Source organism: Octodon degus, unplaced genomic scaffold (assembly GCF_000260255.1).
Source record: "Octodon degus isolate 3935 unplaced genomic scaffold, OctDeg1.0 scaffold00046, whole genome shotgun sequence".
Taxonomy (NCBI): domain Eukaryota; kingdom Metazoa; phylum Chordata; class Mammalia; order Rodentia; family Octodontidae; genus Octodon; species Octodon degus.
The window spans coordinates 13,122,822-13,147,179 of record NW_004524622.1 but is presented as its reverse complement, the minus strand read 5'-3'; the positions used below and the strand labels follow the sequence as shown (position 1 = coordinate 13,147,179).

At 41.3% G+C, this 24,358-nt stretch overlaps 1 protein-coding gene across 2 annotated transcripts in view; it reads left to right on the top strand.

The window, feature by feature from the left end:
• The window catches only part of Stambpl1 (STAM binding protein like 1), a 43,934-nt gene extending 21,465 nt beyond the window's left edge, over positions 1–22,469 (top strand). Inside the window, exons 3-11 of one of the 2 annotated variants that reach the window (XM_004632077.3) lie at positions 2,113–2,330; positions 6,600–6,675; positions 8,824–8,919; positions 10,954–11,311; positions 12,690–12,814; positions 14,766–14,903; positions 19,238–19,350; positions 20,710–20,809; positions 21,984–22,296. In XM_004632077.3, the coding sequence (XP_004632134.1) occupies positions 2,113–2,330; positions 6,600–6,675; positions 8,824–8,919; positions 10,954–11,311; positions 12,690–12,814; positions 14,766–14,903; positions 19,238–19,350; positions 20,710–20,809; positions 21,984–22,040 (1,281 nt within the window). In that variant the 3' untranslated portion in view covers positions 22,041–22,296. Of the gene's footprint in view, positions 1–2,112; positions 2,331–6,599; positions 6,676–8,823; positions 8,920–10,953; positions 11,312–12,689; positions 12,815–14,765; positions 14,904–19,237; positions 19,351–20,709; positions 20,810–21,983 lie in introns of both variants that reach the window. The other variant, XM_023716245.1, reaches the window with a different exon arrangement.
• The last annotated feature ends 1,889 nt before the right edge of the window (positions 22,470–24,358 follow it).

The following is a 24,358-nucleotide window of genomic DNA, read 5'->3' as shown; positions in this document are numbered from 1 at the left end:
TTCTCTCTCTCTCTCTCTCTCTCTCTCTCTCTCTCTCTCTGTCTCTCTCTTTCTTTTTAGCTTACTTTTTTTTAAATTGACATAGAGTGTTCTGAAGCACTTAGCATTTCTATGTCTGAAACTTTCAGATTTTTTTTCTAGTTATATTGAAATATTCAATAAATCATAGTCTGTGGTTACTCTGCTGTCTGTCCATCTTTCTTTCTTTCTTTCTTTCTTTCTTTCTTTCTTTCTTTCTTTCTTTCTTTCTTTCTTCTTTCTTTCTTTTTCTCTTTTGCAGTGCTGAGGATTGAACCCATGGCTTCCTGCTGAACTGCGTTCCCAATCCCTTGCGGGGCTTTAGAACCCTAGAACTAATGTCTGTCTCTAACTGCATCTTGGTACTGTGTTCCTAATAGAGAAAACATGTTTTAACATGACGTAGGGCCCTTAGGAATGGCCTGAGTGCTGATGCTGCAGGCATTGCTCTGCACGGTCAGCATCCTGAGCAACCGAGAACAGACCGGAAGCTCTCACTAGGCCAGGATCTAAGGAACGCACAGCCTGCTCCTTGTGACTTGGACCAGACCCTTCTCTCCCCCAGAAAATGCGGGAGGCTACCCTTTGATCCCTTCGCCTTAGCTGACTTGGCTTTCCTAATGTGGTACTGTCCGGCCCTCGGGGAGAGGAAGCCCCAGCTCAGGTAGCTTCTAGGAAGAAGCTGCATGGGCCTCACCCACTGCTCCAGGAGAGGTCAGAAGAGTCGAAGCAAGTGTAGGAGGAGTGGCTGGCTTTGGGCTAACCGAAACCTCGGGAAACTTATTTATAACTCTCTGGTTATACATTAAACTTTAGGAACACGAGTCATTTTAGATCCCTGTGTTACTATTTGCTTATAAAAGTACCATGAAGACATACCCCATGACACTGGAAAAGCTTCAAACATCTAATCTGCCATACCCTGTACTCTTTTGGTAACTCATGCCAAGCTAAGTTTTTTCACAGCTCTCTACAGTCCGTAGTCAAGAGCTCTGTCCACGCTGTAGTGGACACAAACTCCACTTAACCGAGGAACGTGGCCTCAGATAGTGAGCTGGGCTCTGGGCCCTTGGGATTGCACTTTTATAAGAGACCTGACTGTTGTGCATGCTGCTGTTACTTGGACCGTACTTAGGATGCATGAGTCTAAGCCAGGAGAAAGCAAATCATGCCTCAGGCATAGTCACTGCTTGGAGCACAGTGGGACTCCTTGGTGCTTTCCCATCAGGTGCAGTGAATTCAAGTTGTGACAGAGACCATAGGATACCTGCTCTTGATAGAAAAGAATGTCCTGATTATTAATTTTTTTCTGCTTTTTCTGAAGCACTAATTTCTTATTGAATAACTAAATAATTAACCTGCAAAATATATCTGCTTATGTTTCCAAATGTGTATAAATAATGGTTTGTTAAGAAAATTGAAATGTAATAACATTTTAAGTTAATTTATCACAAGTATTTTCTCAATCAAGGACTGACTCATTAACAGCATATTTGCTCTGAGGTGGCAAGACTTTTTATATTTAAAAAATGGGGTTGGAGGTTCTTATGTTTGGAAAGGCATCTCCAGAACTTACTGATGGAGTTTTCTTCCTTCTATTCTGTAAAATAATAAAAGGAAGAGAGAGAAGCCCTGAAGATTTCTTATTATACTAGATCTGTTCTGGCAAGGATGCAAATTCTGATGGGAACTTTGAATTGTGCCTGCCCTGAGACCATTCAGAGTGTGACGTGCGTCCTTCCATGAAGGGATTCGTCCCGGTCTGCTCTCATGGCTCAGGCTGTGAGCATCTAGGGGCATCCACAGGGAATCTGCGATATGTTACCTAGCATGATGTAGCGCCCATACTCAGGAACTGCTGCCTAATTTATCATGAAACCTAAAGGGGTTCTTACTTAAATAAAAATGGAAGTTTACCCAGGATGTGTGTGTTTTTGGTGTGTTTAGGTAACATCTCTGCTTTGATCACATTGTTAACTCTTATGAAAAGATTTCCTTAGGTACCAATGTCAGGATTTTAGTGTAGGAAATATATCCATTAATCAGTCATATTCTTTTTTTTCTGTAGTCAGGTGTTTACATTTTGCTTTGCAGAAAAAGTTAGCTGCTATGCCTGACCACACAGATGTCTCCCTGAGCCCAGAAGAGCGGGTCCGCGCCCTGAGCAAGCTTGGGTGCAATATCAGCATCAACGAGGACATCACACCTCGCCGCTACTTCCGGTCAGGAGTAGAGATGGAGAGGATGGCGTCTGTGTACTTGGAAGAAGGGAACTTGGAGAATGCCTTCGTTCTTTACAATAAATTTATAACGTAAGTTTTTTGTTGTCCTTTATTGGTTTTTGAGGCCTTTAAAATGAGAAAATAGAAAAAAAAAATACATGATATTTTCATGCGATGTGTGAGATAGCAGAAGGTTAATTCAAACCAGTTGTACTGTTTTTCAAAGCAATAAATGTGAAGGTTTTTATTTACCTGTACATGTATTGAAAAGCACCCAGATTTCCTTTCTGGGTTTAGGAATGAGTGGAAGGTCAGAGAGGAGACGAGGCTACCCGCAGATTGGCCCAGTGGCTGGGGTGCCTCACTCTTACTGGGGAGTTTCTTATTCCATGCTGTTCCTTTCCCTTGGGAATCCAAGCTTTCTGAGAGCAGGAGCCCTCCTGCAGTTCCACTTACAGCATCTGGAACATGTCACCAACATTTAAAAAAATTTAATATGGTGCATTGAGCCCTGGGGACAAGTACAGAAACAGAGGTAAAGTGGTAATAGAGTTGACATAGTAAGCAAGTTATAAGAAATGTTGATTTGATAATGACATGTAGTCCATGAAATCCTGTAGCAACAAAGAATGTAGAACCACAAGTTCCATTAGAGATAACAAATGAGGCTTCAAAGTATTCTGAAATTTGAAGTAATATGAAGTTAGTGCCTAAGATAATGGTAATTCTAAGGGCTTGGGTTATTTGTTTTCAATTACCTTCTGTAAGGCTATGATGAGCTCAAGTAATTGAGATACCTGGGGCTAATGATACAGATGCGTTTAATGATGGAATTTCTAGTGGGGTGAGAAGGTTAATTCCCAAAGGAGGTCAGTAACCTCCTAATTCTGGAAAGGGTGCTAGGCTAGAATGGTAGAAAGCTCCGAAGAGCCCTGAAAAAAAGAATACCTCTGAGATAATAAATAAAATTATTCCGTAGCAGAGGCCTTTTTGCATGGTTGATGTACGGTGGCCTTGATATGTTCCTTCCTGTGTGATGTCATGTCATTATTGGTATATAGTTATAATGTTAGTTAGTAGACTTAGTGAAAGAAGAGTTATTGAATTAAAGTGGAATCATACAACTAAGCCTGCAGTAAGTAAAAAGGCTGATAAAGCTCCTGTAAGAAGTCAAGGGCTAGGGTTAACTATGTAGTATGTGCATGTTTGATGGGGCATTAAGTATTCTCATGTAGGTAAAGGCTAACTACTAGGGTAAATACACATGCTTGAATTAACTCTACAGCGATTTCAAGGATTGTAATAGCAGGATAATGAATGTCATTAAAGCAGCTGGAGGGCTAATAGAGCATAATATGGAGGTTGTTCCTCCATTAAGATGTATTTATGAATGTCCAGCAGTGATGTTAGCAGTTAAATGAACTACTAAGGCTATAGGTTGAATAAATAAATGGATTGTTTCAATGATAATGATTACTGGGATGAGAAGGATTGGTGTGCCTTGGGGAAGGACATGAGCTAAGGATGTTTTTGTTTTGTAGCAAAAACCCAGGATTACAGCTCCGGCTCAAAGAGGGATTGCTATGCCTAAATTTATAGATAATGGAGTTGTAGGGGTGGAAGAGTGTGGTAATAATCCTAGTAAGTTGGTTGTTCCGATAAATAAGATTAGTGAAATTAGTGTAAGGGATCAAGTTCATCCTTTAGTGCTATGAATTAATATTATTTGCTTTAGAATTAGTTTAATTAATCAGAAGTGATTCTTCTCCTTGGGAATCCAAGCTTTCTGAGAGCAGAACCCCTAAAAAAAAAAAGTGATTCTGGGAGTAGCCTTAAGCTCCATATAGTACTTACTATTATTTAAGGCCATTTATTTGGTTACATAAAAATCCTACATACAAAAGTGCTTTCAAAATGTTAAATGAAAGTGGCTACATCAAAAATAGCTGTGTTGGGGCCGGGGAGATGGCTCAGTGGAATAAGCGCTTCGCTGGCAAGTGGAAGGGCCTGAGTTCAATCCCTGGTTCTGCCAAAAAAAAAAAAAAAAAAAATAGCTGTGTAAAACAACATCTTATGCACTAGGAATTTGTAAGAATGGACAAAAAGGGAATTTGAACTTCTCTTACTTGTTTAGCATTTTAACTGGTTAGCGAGAGCCCTGCCCAATAATTATTTACTCTAAGCTGAATGGTTTGTGGTTTGTTGGTTTTAACTGAAATTATATGGTGGTTAATTTCACTAGCTTATTTTTAATTTTATTTTAATTGACAAGTAATTATGTCTATGGTGTACTTATATTTTAAAAGATATATACATTGTGAAATAATTAAATCAAGGTAATTAATATATCCATCACCTCACATACTTGCCATTTGCTAAGTAGTGAGAATGCTCAAAGCCTACTCTCTTGGCAGTTTTTACTATGACCACAGTGTTGTCCGCGGCTACACTGGGCCTCCTGAATTTATAGGAGGCTAAGGGGCTGACACATGGTGCTCTTTGACTAACATTTCCCTACCACCATCCCCTGTACCCCCAGCCTGCCTGGACTCCCTGCTTCTTGAGGCTGGCTTCCGAAGTCTCATGTTCGAAGGCAATGATGGAGCAGTTTCAGTTTCACTCCTTGAGTTTGGGGGTGGGCCTTACTCTGAGTAGCTCAAGAAGTTGAGCAGAGGAGGTGGTTGAAGAGTATGTTCTGTCATGCTACCCAGGACAAAATTAAAAACAGTTTACCTAGCATCTGCATTTCTAATTACTTACCTTGCATGTGTAGGTGGAAATTTAGAGAATGAGTGATAACCATCCTGTATGGAAAAATCAGTTGTTTTTTAGGTTAAGCCATATACATGAAATTCAAGGTTATCTCCTACCACTGATAACAACTTTGCACAACTTTTGTGTTTCTGCATTGTGTTATGAACAGACAGTGTTTTCCACTTTCTGCTCCAGTTTTGCTCACTCTGGTATAGAATCGTAAGTACAGTAAAGGAGAAAAGCCACTAAGCCCCAAGCTCTGGAGGAGTCAGAATGGTGGAATTCACTCGTGTTGATAGCTGGGGGATCATTTGTGATTCACTTATTATCTCTGCACCTCAATACCCTTTCTACAAATGAAAGACTTATGGGAGAAAATCTCTGAAGTTCCTTCAGCTCTTCGCTTTTGTGATTTTAACTGTTCATGAAGTCGGAGAGAGCCAACAACTTCCATGCTGCTTCTATACGCATTAACTTTCTCATTTAAGAAATAGAAGTTATGTTGCCATTTCTGTCTTTCTGTGGCAACAAAATGTGATAAATATGTACGTGTGGTTTGTAGGCAATAGAATCAGTAACTGCAATGCCTTCGATTTTAGTTACAGAAATAGCATTTACCTCCCATTCTGATCTGTGAGGGAAGAGCTGTTCATTCACTTTTCAGATTTGTGCTGACTACTTGCTATTAGCTGGCCACCTCCTTTAGGCTGGGAAGCATCAGTGAATAAAAAAGAGAATTTTCTGTCCTGGTGGAAGCAGCATCTGCTTTCCCTGGGAGTGGTGCACCTGGTTTGCAGGGATTTCTCTTTGATGTCCTGCACCTTATTTCTCCCAAAGGTGGTAGAAAAGTAATAGTTAAACAACAGCTCTTAATTCACCATAGATTCTGGTTGCCATCTCCTTTTGTGTGTGTGTGTGTGTGTGTGTGTGTGTGTGTGTGTGTGTGTGCGCAGGGTCTCACTATGCAGCTTGGACTCATAGTGATCCTCCTGTTTTCAGCCTCCCCAGTGCTGGGATGAAAGGGGTGCACCACCATGCCCAGACTCATTGTGCCTTGGGGTGGCCAGTGCTGCATGAGGTACAGGGGATCAAACTACCATCCCTGTGCTTGCCTAAGCAGATACTTAGTCTGCTGAGCCTTCTCGCCAGCGCCCCCCCCCTTTGTAGTTATACATTTTCAGTTAAGAGTTTGCTCTATAGCCAATAGTGCTACTTATTTGCCAGTGAGTATTCAAATCTTTTTCCAGGGTGAAAAGGGATTTACATCGAGCTCTCCAAACTCACATTTTTGTATCATCCTGTTAGTTGCCATAGCACACAAAAATCAGACGGTGCCCGGGACCTGAGAAAGATGTCACCAACTTGGTCTGTTTAGCAGAGACCTGTCTTGACTTTAATCCTGTTAGCATCTGTGCCTGGTTTGCTGAGCTTCCTAGTTTGCAATGGCAAAATAATGCTCATGTCAGCCTTTCGTGAAAAGGTAGATGGAAATGGTTAAATAATGTTATAAAACACATCATTTTTAAAGGCTGCTTCTCTTGTTAGATACTATCATTAAGCTTTTGCTGCAAAGCAATGCTGAGGATGTGTCTTTTTTTTCTCTAGCTTGTTTGTAGAAAAGCTGCCTAGCCACCGAGATTACCAGCAATGTGCAGTACCCGAAAAGCAGGATATTATGAAGGTACCGTGGGGCTGATTCTCCACTGTGGGAGCGAAGGCTCTACAAGTATCCATTATTGGTTCACCAACCCCTTCCTTTCCACCTCTGTCTCTTCCTCTGGAGAGTTTGAACACAAGAAATTCATTCCATTAGCTATGATGTTTCGATTTCTTCTTGGACATTTAATGATGATGACTGAGTCAATGTGTCCTGTCTAATTGATGGTAGCAGATAAAGGAAGGAAAAGAATGAACTCCATCACGTTATGATATGAAGTAATCATTTCGAGTCCTCCCAGAAATTAAGAGAATGGTTATCTGACTTCCTGTACTTGTTTGAGGCAGTCACTTTGTCTGGTTTTAATTACTTTCTATGCCCTGAACCTAGTAATTATTTATGCATTATTGTTATTGCTATTATTGTTGCTATTATTATTTTGATGATATTGGGAATTGAACATAGGGAGTGCTGAGTGACACCCCAGCCACACTTTCGATCCTTCTTTTTTTGAGACTGGGTCTTGCTAAGTTTTCCAGTCTGGACCCAAATTTGCAGTGCTCCTACCTCAGTCTCTCGGGTAGCTCAGATTACAGGCATGCATCACCTTGCCTGGCCAACGTTAACTTTTAGGGCTGCTACAGAGTTCTAGCCACAGTCGTGTACCGCTTCAGTTGACCATGGACCGCATGTTCAATTTGGTCGCATCAAACTATATTGCCTAGAGACATTATGGACACTTTAGTTTGTATAAATCATATAACAGAGTCCTGGGATAACACGTTTTTCAGGATATATGTCCATCCTTAAATGTTATATGACTGTATTTATCTCTTAGAGGACTTGGGCTTAGGATAGTAAGTACTGAGGGGTGGTGCCTGAAATGCTATCAATGAAATAAACAAAAAGGTTGTTGCAACCCACTTATTTATCATGAGCCCTTGTTATGCTATCTCTAGCTAAGAATGCATCCTTCTAAATAAGAATTTCCGATGTTTCTCCTGATTTATCTGTGTTTACATTGGCCTTATTGGGAGTTAAAACACTGCAAAGCCAATCACTGCATGATAATTATTGAGAAATACTTTATTGTGTTACAGAACAAAGACTCTCCTACTAGTCCCTTAAGGCCAGAGGCTGTCTGAAAACAGATGTAGTTAAAATGTTAGGTCACTTACCATTGTTAAATCTTTACACTCACTACATTTCCCTGGCTTTGTATAACATTTTCCCTTCAATCTCTCGTATACTGAACCTCAGAGAATATGAAACTGAAGGTCCTAGGCTGCCAAGGTGACCCTTGCTGGGATTGAGTTATTTTATTAGAAAAAGCAAACTTCTCCAAAAGCATTGCTTTTCTCTGATTTATGCTTATGAGGTAAATGGATAGGTAAATAGTAAATAATAAAGAATTAAGAGAACAAGCGTTTTGGCGGAAGGGCCTTCTGATCAGTAGGAGCCTTGGGCTCTGATCCTACCAGGACCCCTCGCTTGTCGTAAGACGTATAACTGTATCTCTGTCAGTGATGTTGGACCTTTCAGAGCTGTGCCCGGTGATGAACAGCTGGCTGCAGGCAATCACCAGAGACTCACCACATGGCTTCTGTTTCCTTTTCTCCAAACAGAAGTGTGATTGGACCCATCCAGCTTCTCAGATTTTCCTGCCACTAAGGGGGATGTTGTTTGAGATGCAGATTAGCTGACCTTTTCTCCAGGGATGTTAATTTAGTACATTCAAGGACAACCTCAGAGTCTGTACAGTAGTTTCCGAAACATTTCTCAGTATTTTACATTTGGTATGTCTAAGAATTGCTACCTACCCCACACCCTCCAGCTTTCCCTTGTAACTGATGCTACATGATTTCCATATGTAATCTGTATCTACTCCAAAGAATGGGATACTGCTTAAACAAAGAGCTTATCTAATCAGTGTAGCCAATGAAGGTTTGTAAAGGGAACTTTTTTCGTTGTCTTTTCCCTTCCCTTCTTAAAAATGTATCTTGGAGCCCTAGAACAGAGAAGTTTATTTTTCTGTCATCACCTTTGGTTACTAGGTTACTAGGTTTATTAATTTCTAATAAATGCACCAGCTGTTTTTCCTTCTCTGCTGATTGTCTGAAGGAATATACTGAAAATCCCACTAATTGATATGTGTATATATATTTTTAAAAGAAACTGAAGGAGATTGCATTCCCAAGGACAGATGAATTGAAAAAGGACCTTTTAAAGAAATATAACGTAGAATACCAAGAATATTTGCAAAGCAAAGTAAGTTCAATTGGTACATTTATTTCATGACTTTTTCTGTGCAAACATTTTAGAATTTCATTTTATGAGTATTTTCAAGTATCATATGCATTTAAATTAAAAATTAAAGATGCAATGATGTGAAAGCAATAAAAAATTCATGCTGATGTTCAGGTTAAGTACTTGCACCAAAGATGTGGTATTTTTGTTTCCCTAGGGCATCTAATGAGGCGATGCATTAGGAAATAGATTTCCTACAGAGATTTCAACAGAACTTTTAGGCTATTTTTGCCAATGTAACCTTGAGCTCAGTGGTTGCTTTTTCAGATGAACTGAGGCAGTAGGAAGAAGTGAGAACAGTGTATGATTTCTGATGTGTCTGATCATCAGGTCGGAAACACGAATTTGATTCTTTAGTATTATAGTAAGTCATACATACAGAGAAAACAACAGCTACTAGTATCGATGACATGCGATCACAGCACCAAAGAGGTGGTAATTCCTTATTATTATTAAATAAAAAGTGAGAGTGATAATGATGTCTCAGGACAGGCACTGAAAAAAGACATTGATCAAGCCATAATATATTCAGTTTACAATGTGAATTCTAAAATATTGTTGCCTTAGTGTAAGTGCTGTGTGTGTGTGTGTGTGTGTATGTGTGTGTGTGTGTGTGTATTTGCTTTGGCGGTTGCCATCAGCATGGCTTTAGTTCAATCTCCTTGCCTCTGTCTTGGCTTTCTTGGGCATGACGAGAAGGCTGGTTTGCATGAGGCATTTTAACTAAGGGATAGAAGGCTGAGCTCAGAAGTATGGGTATTAGTGACTTGATTTGAAATGTGAAAGACAGCTGTGATTTTGTTGAGCAAAATCAAAGCCACAGCGAGGGTGAACAGTGCTCGGCTCGGGTCTCCCACACCCAGCTCTGGTCTCCCACACTTGCTGGGAGGGGTATGCTCAGCTGCTGTGCCACCTTCTGCCTGGTGACACAGACTGCCTTGCCAAGCACACTACTGTCCTATGTAGAAATACGTGGGAGTGGATTGGCATCAGCTACACTTAGAAGAGGTAACCAAACTGCCCTAGAAGCCCTGGCTGCCAACTGCTCCTTTGTGGACTAGACGTTTTTTAGAAATGCAGGATCTAATCTCTCTCCTTCACTACCTCCACCATACAGTAACTCCCCATATCTAGTTTCTAACAATATCATTTGGGAAGCTTATTAAAAATTTATTGTTCTCTGATCTAATAATGCCTGGATATTTTGTTGGGACTGAGGAGCTCAGGATTCTGCATTTGTAATAAAATTTCTGGTAAATTCTGATAGATATGGTACAGCTGGGGAGATGGCTTAGTGGAATAAGTGCTTCCCTGGCAAGTGGAAGGGCCTGAGTTCAATCCCTGGTTCCACAAAAAAAAAAAAAAAAAAGTGTTAAGAACTATTTCTTTGTGATGCTTTTTCCATAAAATTCTAGTAGAGAATGAGTCTTAAAACCCAAATGACAAAAGTTCTGGGTCAGTCCTGTGCCATACAGTTTCCTGTAATGCTGAACGGGTCCTATTGGACACTTTCAATATGGCAGCCAGCAGCCACGTGTCGCTATTGGGTCCTGAAAATATTATCATTGAAGCATTGAATTTCTAGTTTGCTTTACTTTTTGTTAAGTGTACATACATAGCCACATGTGGCCACCTGTGGCTGGATGGGGCAATGCAGTCCTCAGGAAAGATTTTGTTTCATACAGACTGGCTGGTCAGGCTAAGCAGATAACCCTGACCTTGGTTTTCCAATATTTAGAAGTACAAGAGAAGGGATGGAACTTGGCTGTCATAGCCCATGTCTGGTAAAGTATGAGACGATTGTGAACTGCTGCCTCAATCAGAATAAGGGACTTTTTTTATGGTGTGTGTCTTCCTCATGGTTTTATGAGTGTCCCTTTGGATGGATCAGTCTCCAGCTGTCTCTGGCTGCTAGAAGATGGAAAGTATGTAATCCCAGCTTGATGTTTTTCCCTTAGAAAGTAACCTTTTCTTTTGCCAACCACATTTTTTTAGAACAAATACAAAGCTGAAATTCTCAAAAAACTGGAGCATCAGAGATTGATAGAGGCAGAAAGGAAGCGGATTGCTCAGATGCGCCAACAGCAGCTAGAGTCAGAGCAGTTTCTGTTTTTCGAAGACCAACTCAAGAAGCAAGAATTAGCCCGTGGCCAGGCTCGAAGTCAGGAGACACTGGCACTGTCGGAGCAGATCGATGGGAAGGCTCTCTCCTGCTTTTCTACACACCAGAACAATTCCTTGCTGAATGTATTCACAGATCAACCTAACAAAAGTGAAGCAACCAACTATACTAGCCATTCACCTCCTGTCAACAGAGCCTTAAAGCCAGCAGCTACTCTGAGCGCCGTGCAGAGTAAGTTGATACCACGTGCCCCTCAAGATAGGCTGCTCTGGTGGAACCATTCCCCTGTGGCAGCTGAGGGGTGGGGTCTGTTCATTAACTTACTAACTGTAGCAGGACCTCTCAATTAAATGGAATCACTGGCAGAACTAACTTGTCTGTGCTCTGATGCTTTTGCTATATATGATTTTAAAATTCAGGAAACGTGACACACCCAACAGTGAAGCAGACTGTAATAAGTGGGGCAACTTCCTATTGAGCACAGGGTTTTTTTTGTTGTTGTTTTTTTATTTGGTACGGGGTCTTGTGATGCAGCTCAGACTTGTAGTGATCCTTCCGTCTCACAGCCAGTTTCAGTGGCTGCCACAGCACACCTGGGGCTCCAGGTCCAGCGGGCACATGGTACTGGGGATTGAACTCAGGACCTTCTACTTGCCAGGCAGGCGCATAGACCACTGAGCTATTTCTCCAGCCCCTGAGCACAGGGTTTTACATGGGAATTCTTTTTTTTTTTTTTTTTTTTTATCATTCTCTCTTTCCAAATTAATCCTGACACATCTGTCAGTTACATGTGTTGTTTACATGGGAATTCTTAGCATTTGTTTTCTTCCATGTAGCTTAACTAGGAAACACATAAATCTTAAAGGTAAACGGTAGTCTGGAGAGAAAAGAAGTCACTCAAATAATTGTCCAGACTTTTACTCAACAGCATAATGGTTTGGCATTTTTCATGAATCAAAATCTCTCTTACATAGTTAATCTCTAAATGGAGTATGTATTTCTGCCAACAATTAATGCTGGTTAATACTGTAAGAACTATCCTGGCAAGTACCCAGAATCAAATGAGGAATTCTTTTAGGGAGACACTGTCAGATGGAATCTATATGCCTAATTATTTTTAAAGTATAATTATGATAGGCACCCATTTTATAAACTACTTTATTACTAATTACTTCCCAAAGCATACTTCTGCTCACTGGTCATCAACTTTCATTAAATATAAACAACACATAATAAGTATAATGAGTATTTATTCTGTATCTTGTAGGAGACGAAGTGTGTTCTGGGTAGCCTCTGCGTTTAGTGGCCTATGTGCTATGCACTAGAGGAAAATACACAAATACATGGAGATAATTGGCAAGGCACAGACATGTAAAAATGCTCACAATTTAGGCCTTTGTTTATAAAGTAATTTATATACAAAATGTAATTTTATTTTCTTTTTAGTCATCTGTCTTTTAAGAATTTTAAAGCACAACGCAGAAAATGACATACCTGATAATTTCATTTTTGGACTTTATATTTCACTACGGTTACTCTCCAAAAACTATTTTGAAGGACAGGATATAGGATTTGCTTTTTAGCTTTTTGTCCTTTCTCTGTGTCATAGATTTAGTGGTTGAAGGATTGAGATGTGTGGTTTTACCGCGAGATCTTTGCCACAAATTCCTGCTGCTGGCTGAATCGAATACAGTAAGAGGAATAGAAACTTGTGGGATCCTCTGCGGAAAGCTGGTATGGCCTTTTCTCCTGTCTCTCTGCACAAGAAACTGTTGGTAGTATTGGCTTTCTTGTGATTAGTAGAGCAAAATAAAAGACTGCTAAGAGTTTTAAATATTATGAAATTCATTTTATATAGAATAATTGCTTAAATCTATCATTACTCATGGACTATGTTTCTAGAAAATGCGTTGTTAAATTTCAGAAGCATCATCAAAGCTTGTTTAAAGGAATCAAACCATAAATTAAATCTTGGTTTAGAAAAATGGTAGACTATAAGTCTTCAAGTTTACAAATTTACCTTATTTGCTACATCAAAGTTCATGACAATTTCTGGTTTATAACACTTTTTTAAATTAACTACCTGTCCTTCTGGCAAATATCTTCCCATCCTTTTTCCAAATACATGTGGAATGAACTTAAAGTTTCGTTGTTTTCTTTAATTCAAAGCAATAGATTCAGTACCCCTGAATCTATAATCACTGGTCATGTCTGAAAAAGATGTTGCCAGAAATATGACAGAAGACAATGTCAAAATACAAGGGGCAAATGAGAAAGGACCAATTCGATTTCCTCTTGCAGTAAAGACCAAGAACGTCTTCTCAAGTGTCCTTTCACAGGTTCTTATAAGTATCAGTCTGTATTTCTGGGCCCCGCGCACAGTCCCAGTCTTTAACATTTAGCATGAACACTAAGTTTCATCTGACGTTTATTCTCTGACTGAATTTCAGTGTTTCATCATTCATTTTCCTCCAAGAGAGGAAAACACTGGACATGGGCACAGAAGGGCCCATCGTCTCCTCCCCGGTCACCTTTGTTACTCCTTGTTGCTTTATCCCCCTCAAGTTATGTTTCATTTGGTTGGTTGATTCATTGATTCATTATCATTCATCAGACAAATAAAACAAAATGAATATTTATGTATGCTGGCACCTTGATAGGCATCCAGTGGCCTGGAATAGCCCAGTTTCTGCCACAGGAAGCTTGCAAGGTACTTAGGAAGGACGGCTATTCCAAGCTCTGGTGGAAGTGCAGAGCAGCATGCAAGTGCGGCCTTGTGTGGGGATGATGGGGGGCGGGCTTGCAGCCACAGTTCAGGGGACAGTGTGCAATCCTCCAGGAGCTCCTAGCACAGTGTGGGGAGGGCCAGGCAAGCCCACCAGGGAAGACAGCTGCTTCCAGGTTGAAGGCTGCCACAGGCGTTGCATTGCATTGCCGCCTCAGCAGCCTCTTCTTTCCAACCTTTACCTTTTGCCTCAGAGGCCTAACATGCTTTTCTTTCCCTTTTATTTAATTATAAAAATCAAAACATTAGCAAAATTATAGGAGAGTCTAGTTAAACCCAATGTTAGAGGAAAACCATAAGTCTTTAAGAAAAGTAAAACAGGATTAACTTGAAGGGCCAGGGAGATAGCTCAGTGGCATAAGCACCTGCCTGGCAAGTGCAAGGTCCTGAGTTCAATCTCTGGTACCACAAAACAAAACAAAACAACTACAACAAGAACAAAAAATTAAAAATAAATAAACAGGATTAACTTAAAAAAGAAAAGGACTGTCAAATCCACAACTCTTAGAGATGTTCCTCAGTGACACAGCAAATTATTCAGGTAGTATCTCTTCCTCCAAATAAACCAGTCCTGGGTTTGTTCTCACTTTTTCTGTTCCAGATCTAATATATGTCAATACATTATTTATTAACTGCACTTCCATGACCCTATCCCTCAAGGTGCTAATTCTGCCCATGATGCACTTTCTGCTGCAAAAATGGGTTTCAAGCTCTGGACAACCGATTCTCAAACCTTCTCACCAACAATCTACTTTTGTGGCTGGGACTTTTGTTCTTGAGTTGTGGCAGGGCCGGGAGTGGTGCAGATGGTAGGGATATGCTCCCGTAGCCAAACATCACATATCCCACTAAGATTTTTTTCTTTCTTGTGCCTGTTCTTTTCTTTAAACTGTCTTTTAGACACACAATGAGTTTACTATTACCCACGTGATTGTGCCAAAGCAGTCTGCGGGGCCAGACTATTGTGATGTGGAGAATGTGGAAGAATTATTCAGTGTGCAGGATCAACACGGCCTCCTCACCTTGGGATGGATCCATGTACGTTTGACGTTTTAATTCCATTTTATTTTTGTATGGTCTGTTATTTTCCTCTGGGAGAAATTTAGCTTAATTTCAATAGGTTTTAAATTTTTGAGTATAATAAATGTCATCATATCGAAGCATTTTCTTCATTGTTCACCTGTGGCTCAATCTGTCAAGTTTGGATTTGAAGAGAGACTGCTTAAGCTTTTTGGATACCATTTGAAGTTGATGGAGAAAGTGTAACATTGGGAAGTGAGATGACGCTGGTAATTTTGCTAGCAACAAAATGAAATGACACTGATGATTTTGCTAGCCTCATACAGGCTACTGAGGCTTAGCCAGGTTTTTAAAACCTGATTTGATAGATGGGTATGGTATTCTCTTTCCTTTTGCTGTGAGTCTAAACTGGATGGTTTTTAAAATTTTTCTGGAAAAGTTTCTTTTTAATAGCTGTTGTGTATATACATATCAAATAACATCCATATATTTTGCAGCACCAGCACCCCTGTGGCCCAAAGGTAGATATATTAATGTATTAACAGTATTGGAGTTGAGAAAATGGGTAGGACCAAGAACGGTGGGTTCTGACCCCTACCAGGCCATCGTGAGAGCAGAAAAAGGCTTAAAAATCAAATAATTGTATAAGTGTCACTTCCGAAGAATCCTGTGGGAATGCTGGCAAATCACTCAGCCAGTCTGAACATCAGCTTTAACATTCAGAAAATGGGGATTATAATGATTGATTTCATGTGCTAGTGAGTATTAAACGAGAAAACCCCGGTGAATTTTTTAGCCTAGTTTTCTAGGCTAAGACTTCAGCAAAACTATAAGTGTTATTATTGGTAGTGATACTCTTTCTTACCCATAGTTCGGTCCACGAAATGGATGCCTTTTCCATTCAGTCTCATACGTCTGGACCTGGGGTACTGTCCTGGCGCATTTGTGGTGCTATAAGAGGATACTCAAGCCAGGGGAATCAAGACCTTGCAGTGGTGTCTGGGAGGGCCGCTCTCTCTCCCTAGGTGGTACTTGGATGCTGTCCTCAATAGTGGCAAGTGGGAGAAAAGAGAGCATCTTCCTTGAACCCCAAGTTACTTATGGGGGTGCTAATAATCACTTTACAAGGCCACGCTACTGAATTCCGTCACACTGGAAATGACATGAACGTTGGAGGGAACAGCCTCATCCACACCATAGAAGGCGGAGCAGTGCATCCAGCTGCCATGGATGCTGCCCCAGCAGATTCCCAGAGCGCATGTGCGGCAGGCACACCCGAGAGCCCCTAGAAAATCAAAGCTAAGTGATTGGCTTGTTTTATATTATATACAAATACTGATAGGGGTAGCCACGCACATGCACATCAAGTGTTTAGTACTAGTTTAAGAGGCTGGCCAAGACTTTATTCCTTCTCCACCTATAAATTACTACAAGCCTTAGTCAAGACTACTAATCTCCTTATTTCCAAGTTTCTGCTTTGATTGCATGAGATCAGCGAATGCCATCTTGCCTCACTGGATTTATGAGAGCAGCAGACAAGATAGCAGGTGTGCAAGCCTTCTGGGAAAGTGCGACCTGGCTTGCACATGCAGGAATTAATTTACAATGAGGAGACTGGAAAGCCTTGCCATGCATCTAGCTGCTCAATAATAAATAATATGCTTTACTGTTGATTTGTGAATTGTTCATTTAAGAGCCATTATTCAGCCTAATATAACTTCTGTAGCAAGTGTATATTTTATAGTGAAATAAGTCATAGCAAAGAAATTGTAACAAACCAAAAATTATAGTTATTTAAATTACACAATCAATGAGCCAATGTTAGTTTATCACACAAAACATTCCCAAACTAAAGCAAGTATTTTTCCTGTGAACTTCACTGTATATAATTTATGTAGGAACGAATCCCAGTTGTTTAAGTTAGGAATTTGGCACAGTTCTGGAATTATAGAGCTTTGTTTTTAAACTTGTCTAATTGCATCAAATTGTTGTGGTTACAGGAAAATAAAAATACTGCATTTCTAAATATCATTGAAACCACTTTGGTGGTAGTTTTTATAGAGCAAGATAACAGCAACGAAGTCCAAAACCTACTTTTTTACAGATATAAATTTGTTATAGGGGGCCAGGGAGGTGGCTCAGTGGAATAAGCATTTCCCAGTCAAGCGCACGGGCTTCAGTTCAATCCCCGGTTCTGTAAATAAATAAATAAATAAATAAATAAGTTATAGGAAAGAAAGGCTGAATTGGAATCAGACAGACCTGAGTTCGAACTTATACTTCTTGGCTTGACTTGCTGTCTGAACTTCAGGGAGGTACTTACTCTTCTGTTTAGTTTATTTGTCTGTAACGGGGGTAATAACAGCACTGATTGCATCTTGTTGTGAGAAAGTGCCTAGTGAGCTCAGTGCCCAGGAAGTTACTATTCACTTGCAACAAATGGCATTTACCGCTTTAATCACTATTGTCATCGTCACCATCATCATCACCGTCATCAGCAGCAGCAGCAGCAGCGGCAGCATTATCAAAGTTTTTATTTCCATAGAGTCAGGGAAAGATTCCCTGAGGAGAGAGAGATGCTCATCAGGATAGAAGGGATGCTCATTGGCAGAGATGAAAGGCATAGATGGTGACGTAGTGTGCATTTGCTCTGGAAATAACCTGACAAGTGTGATTTGTCTATTTCACAACCTATTTGCTGCCTCCATATCATAGTAGTTGCTTTGAAAAATTTGCTGCCTGACCAAGGCAGAGAAACTCTTAATTTCCCCCAAGAAGGTGTTCCTTGTTAGATAACAAGCAGTCAGACCCTCCATTCATGCCCCTGCTAAATATTTGGGTTTAAAAAGTGGGCACTGGGCAGGGCATGTAGCTCTCAGTTAAGCGTGGGATCAGCCTGCGTAAGGCTCTAGTTTCAACCCCCAGCACCATACACAAGAGAATGTCAAGATAATTTTCCTTTCTTTGATAATCTAGTTCTTTATAGGCCCACGATTATATTTTTACTTTTAATCCTTCATTCTCTCAAATAGGAAGAGTTGGGAAAGTCTGTTATTTCTATGACACACGCTGGTGTTTACACACATAGGATTTTATGGTGAGCATTTGCCCTTTAGTTAATAATAACATTGAAATAGCGCAGCACTGACACCAAACAACTGTGGTTCCTTTCTGCATGCTGGACTGTGGTGTAAGAATTCTACACGGATCACCCCCTTTAATCTCCATACCCTCTTATTATCATATCATCATCAACTTTACAAATTGCCAATGGCCAAGCAGTGGGCTAGTCATCCTCACTGAGCCGTATGAGCGAATCATGGCGCCGGGACCAGATTGTGCGTGCCAAAGGCATTGTTTCATGCCTAAAATGGTCACGTTCCTTTATATATTTTTTTGAGTGCCATTAGGTTTTAATGTGAATCTTTAATCGTTATATGTACATGTATGCTTCATATTCAAGTATGAAGCTCCGATTTGTCTCATAAGTTTGTAGATAGCCAGAAACTTGGAAGACCTCCTTTGCTTTCTATCCCCCGTTCATTCTTACCATGTACTCAGGTACTGCACATGGTGGGTCCCAAGCATCTTTAACAGCCTGGAGGTGCCCGTCCTTCTTTATGGGGAGTAGCAATCCGCAGGAGGACACTCGGCAGCACGGGGCGGCATGTAGCACAGTAACATGTAGTATATGTGGTGAAAACTTCCACATCTGTGGTTTTATGTAAAAGTATTTCTGGGTCAGGGTCTGCAGTGATAGACCCTCTCCTCCTTACTGGCTATGGACCCGGCTGCTTCACCTTTCTGAGTTACATCTAAAATTGAGACAATAAAATAAATAATCATAGGTGAGTTGTAGTGATTAAATGAAATTCTATTTAAAACATTTGGCAAATCATTTCCAGCTTTTTTTGTTTGTGTGTGCTAGTACTGGGAGTTGAACTTAGAGCCTTCACACTGAGCTGCACCCCAGCTCCTTATTATTGTTATTGTAATTTTACATTTTTGAGACAGAGTCTTACTAAGTCAGTGAGGTGTCCAGGGCAGCTTGAATTTGTGGTCCTCCTGCCTCAGCTTCCCAGTGAGCTGGGCTCATGACAGGACCCACCATACCCACCTTCCAGCTTTTTTTTTTTTTTGTAAAAAGAAAATGCATAGTGCTCTGGGTATTTGCTCCAAGGAAATTGTAAGAATGCATAATTGGAAGGACTGTGGCAGCCAAACACCACTTTAAAATACTTACTTAATGAGGGTAAAAAAAAAAGAATGTGAACGAAGAATTTTCCCTTGGAGGAGCCCCTGACCCGGCTGAGCCACAGCCACCCCAGGGCTCACTGTCTCTCTGTTGACAGACGCACCCCACCCAGACCGCTTTCCTGTCCAGCGTTGACCTCCACACGCACTGCTCCTACCAGCTCATGTTGCCGGAAGCCGTGGCCATTGTGTGTTCCCCAAAGCATAAAGAGTAAGTGTGACTTGGCAGGGAGCCCAGGCAGGCTTTTGGGGGCCATTGCGACCATGTCTGTCGCACACCATGGTCCTTGGGTGGGGAGCCTCATGATGACCTTCAGAAGAGGAGAGGGCAGAGCCAGCTTGGAAGCCTCGCCCTGTGAGGTCCTGTTTGTGGAAGTGTTTCTAGTGTGGCCTTAAAGTGGATGATGTTTAAGAGGAATGCTTTGACTTGTTTGGTGGGGTGTGTGTGTGTGTGTGTGTGTGTGTGTGTGTGTGTTGGGAATTGAACCCAAAGTCTTTAGAGCCCAAGGCCTTTTAAAGCTCCTCCTACCCCCACTTTTAAAATTTTAAGACAGGATTGCAAAGTTTTTAAGTTGACCAAGTAGGACTCAAACTTGTAGTCATCCTGCCTCAGCCTTCCAAAGTACTGGGATTACAGTGTGTGCCACCATGCCCAGCTTGATTTTTGAGATTCTATTTCTACCCTTTCTTTTTTAAGTGTACGTGGTCATTGCAGGGTCTCGCTAAATAACTCAGACTCGTGGTGATCCCCTGCTTTCAGCCTCCCCAGTGCTAGGATTACAGGCATATGCCTCGACACCCAGACTCTAACCAACTCAGCCTGCCCTGGGAATGGGAGCTGGCATGACATGTTGTGCCAGGGATCAAGCCACGGTCCCTGCACTTACCTAAGCTTGCCTAAGCAGATGCTTTAGTCTGCTGAGCTATCTCACTGGCCCCCTATTGTATTTTATTGTAAGAACTTTCCCAGGCTTAGCTCCATTACTCCAGGACTGTCCCCACTTTGGGAGATGCTGCTAACTGTCAAGTACTGACACATATAGGAGCCGGTTAGGCTTATTTTGGAGGCCTGGCCTCACCCTCATGTCCTAGGATGCCTGACTGCTGGGAGCCACAGTTTCTTCCTGCCTCGTTCCTACTCATCCTGGGTTGATGTGAAGATAAAATTCCGGGATAGTTTAGCAGAGTGCCTGCCACTGCAGCAGGTTCTTGTAAACATTTCTATTGCTATGAGGAAGTACTTTCTAGGATTAGGAAAATTAAAAATGTTTGTCTCATAATTTCACTAGTGCTACTGGAGAGTGTCAAGCTCTCCTCTGTGACCTCACACAGCAGCCACACTTCCTGTCCCCATCATGATCCCACAATCCCCTCCGCCACGGTCCTTCCTTCTGGACCAGTCAGGGAAAGATTAGTTTAAAAAAAATCACTGTGGAATTCCTAGTTTTTGTTTTCTTCTTTGGTGCTATTTTGAGGAATCATGCGTGCAGTGCGTGCATTGTTTGGGGAAAACTTCTGAAATTCCAAGTGATCTGTACGTTTGTGCCTTTTTTCTTACCCTGAAATGCAGCACTGGGATCTTCAGGCTCACAAATGCTGGCATGCTTGAGGTGTCTGCTTGCAAGAAGAAGGGCTTCCATCCGCACACCAAGGAGCCCCGACTGTTTAGTGTGAGTGGGGGGGGGGGGTTGTTTTGTGTTTTTCTTTTGTGTGGTAGAGGGTCTCGCTGTGCATCTTGGACTCATAGTGATCCCCCAGCACTGGGATTATAAGCATGCTGTACCACACCTGGACTCTGTCACAGGCTCAGCACATCCAGGGGTGGGGCTAGTGTGGCATATGGTGCCAGGGATCAAACTCCAGTCCCTGTGCTAGCCTAAGCAGGCGCTTAGTCCACTGAGCTATCTCGCCAGCCCTGTGGGGTTATTTTTGCTGATACTCATTTCTCCCCTCAGCTCTTTTTTAAAGAAGAAAGTTGGCAGCAGTTGGCGGTAGGATAGCAGCCTGAATGGACTCTTAGTTCAGACTTTAGGCTTTGTATGTACGCTCTGATTTCTCTCTTATTTTATTTGCAAGGAAATGTCAGGATTTCTGTGGTAGAGCTGATTATTCATAAAGTTCTCTAGCCATTTATGCACTTGTGTGATGCTTAAGCAATGTTTCTTGAGAGTCCACATAGGCAGTCCTCAGAGAACATCATAGTAAGAGTCTCATTAATTCTTCCTGCTTGGTTTGGCTGAATTAATTTTTTCATAATGATTCAATGGAAACTGTAATCATTCTCTGTCTCTCTGTCCTCCCCCGCTTTTTCTATCTCCCTCCCTCTCTTTTTTTAAATTTTGTCATACTAGAGATTGAATCCAAGGTCTTCGAATTGAGCTACCTAGGGTTTTTTTGTATTTTTCTTGTTATTTTGAGGCACAGTCTTGCTAAGTTGCTCAGGCTAGACTTTGAGCTTGGGATCCTCCTGCCTCAGCCTCCCAGTGTGCTAGGATGACATGCATGCACCACCGGGCCTAGGCTGTAACTGTGCTTTTTTGATTAGCTTTGTACAGCCCCAAAGAAACATGATTTGACTACCTCTTTTTCCCCCTAATTATTTGCTTAAGGGTTCTATGGGCTGAAACATTGTTTGAAGACAGAATTTATTTAAAATGGAAATCACTTGGCAACTTATGCAGACAACTGTTGGTTTTTGAAAAGGAATACACATGACTGTACTTGTTCTGATGGGAATATTGGTTAAACTGGAAAATTTTCTAAACTAGAGAACCCGCACTCCCTCCCTAAAGAGAATCACATGTTAAATATTATCATATAACAGTGACTTTTTTTCTTGCCTAGATATGCAAACATGTGCTGGTAAAAGACATGAAGACAACTGTGCTGGACCTGAGGTGATACTCTCTGAGCCGAAGCACGCTCAGCACAGACACCTGCCTGTGGATGTGTGGCTGCCGGATATCCTTAAGATGTTTCCAGAAATGACTGATATTTTATATTTATACATTTTAGATCAGAAAGTTTGATATTTATTGCCTTTGCACATTTTGAAGTTTTCTTTTTCAGTTGCTTTGTCTCAAAAGAGGCCACCTGGTGTTAAATCAAGGCCTATCAATGTATCACATACTACCACCAGATAATAAATTGTGCTGCAGATTAGAGTATGTCTGGTTTTCAGGTCTTTAGATTTTTACTACATTTTAAAAAACTGATGTGAAATGTAATTCCAAATAAAATTTGGGTGCAGATAGTCTTTTGGGAGAGCCCCCTTTTCCCATGGTAGAGGAAGACAATTTCTAGTGGGAACAGGAGTGTGGCTGCAGTTGACCAAGCTTATCTTATATCACAAGTGTCACCAAATCCAGGGTTCAAGAAGGCACCTCTGTGGGGATCAGTGCAAGATTTCAGAACAACAGGCTTCAACTCAGGTTAGGGGTCAGGGGTCAGGGGTCAAGGGTCAGGCGACAAGAGAAAGCATTAGCTTGACTTAGAAATCTGAAAGCAGAGGCCTTTGAGAGAGGAATAAAAAGTAACTTGGATAAGTGTATAGAGCCTTTTACCATGAATGGTCACAGGGTGACAGGGAAAAGAAAAGAGGTAGAAAACAGTAGTACTCAGTACTTCCGCCATTCTCACAGTGCCTCTTCCTCCAGCTACTCCCTTCTTCATGAATTAATAAAACATGGTGTCTCAGTTACTCTTCTCTCATTGCCGGGACAAAATGCCCAACACCCAAAATGAAGGAAGGAAAGATTTATTTAGCTCACAGTTAGTGGAGGTTTCAGTCCATACTTGGCTGGCTCCAAGGCAGAGTGGCACATGGCAGAGAGTAGCCATTCATGGTGGTGGCAAAGAGCAAAGGGAGTGGCAGCAGCTCCAGCGGCTAGCTAGGCTCTTTTCTCTTACTTACATTTTATTGCGGATTACCTACCCCAGGGTCAGAGTGTAGCACTCACATCTGCAATCCCAGCATTGGATTAAGAATCAATCACAAACTCCAGTAACTGCCCCATGACTACATGAGGCTTTGGGGGCTGACAAGACACAAACTACAACACCCAGGTTCCATCGTGGCTGGAGGCCTCGGTTCCCATTACCCATCATCGTGGCTGGACTTAAGATGCCATGGCTCTCTACAACTACAAATATGCATTAGTGTCTTTATTCTCACCAAAGATTGTAGATTGTAGAATCTACTGGAGTGGTAGATTAGAGTTAATTCACTAGATTTCCAATAACTTTTCCATGGGATTACAAATATAAACTTCCTGGGTCAAGACAAGGACTAAGAAAGACTCTCTATATATAATTCTTAGCCAAAAAAAAAAAAAACCTAAGACAAATATATATTTATATATAATATAAATTTGCTATTACAGAGAGCATAGGAATAACATAAGTTTGAAACTGGATACACTGATGTATGTCACTAAGGCTTACAGTGATATTTGTGACAATCCAAGCACTTGTGCATCCCCCAAACCATAGATGAAACAGAAAGGATGGCAGATTATATACTCTATTAGCTAACTGAGTTGGTAGGAAAAACCTGAGTATGAAAACATTCTGGAGAAAATGTACCTGCAAATGAACGGGGAATAAAAGTGACATTGGAGACACTTTGAAAATATGCAAATAAGAGCCAGCCAAATAGCGCAGCAGATTAAGGCACCTGCAGGCACAGAGGCTGGGATTCGATCCCTGGGCCTGCTGTGCCAGCCCCCCCCCCCCCGGGCACAATGAGATGGCAATTGAGACTGGGCGTGTTGGTGAGAGTCTGTAATCCCAGCTCTTGGGAGGCTGTAAACAGGCCGATCATTAGGAGTCCAATCTCGTAAGTGAGACCCTGATCACCCTGTAGACCCTTCCCTAAAATACAAAACAAAAAAAAGAAGAAGAAGAAGAAGAAGAAGAAGAGAAGCTATATATCATTAAAAAGTTACATTGTGCTCCCTAGCCAAAGAAGGCATTCTGGACACACTTTTCCTTGCCAGAAGAGCCACAGCTTTAGGAAGGAGGTGAAACTCGCAAGATTCTTCGGGAAGGTGCTGTAATTTTCTTATTGCCAAGCACAAACCCAATTAACCAGGACACCCAGAGGAACTTGCCATGCAGTTGGATTCTTGGAGCTGCAAACCAATGCCTTGAACTTTTCTGGCAGAATGAGTCTGAAAGAAGATTCCAGAAGAAACATGGAAATGCCTTTGATACTGACC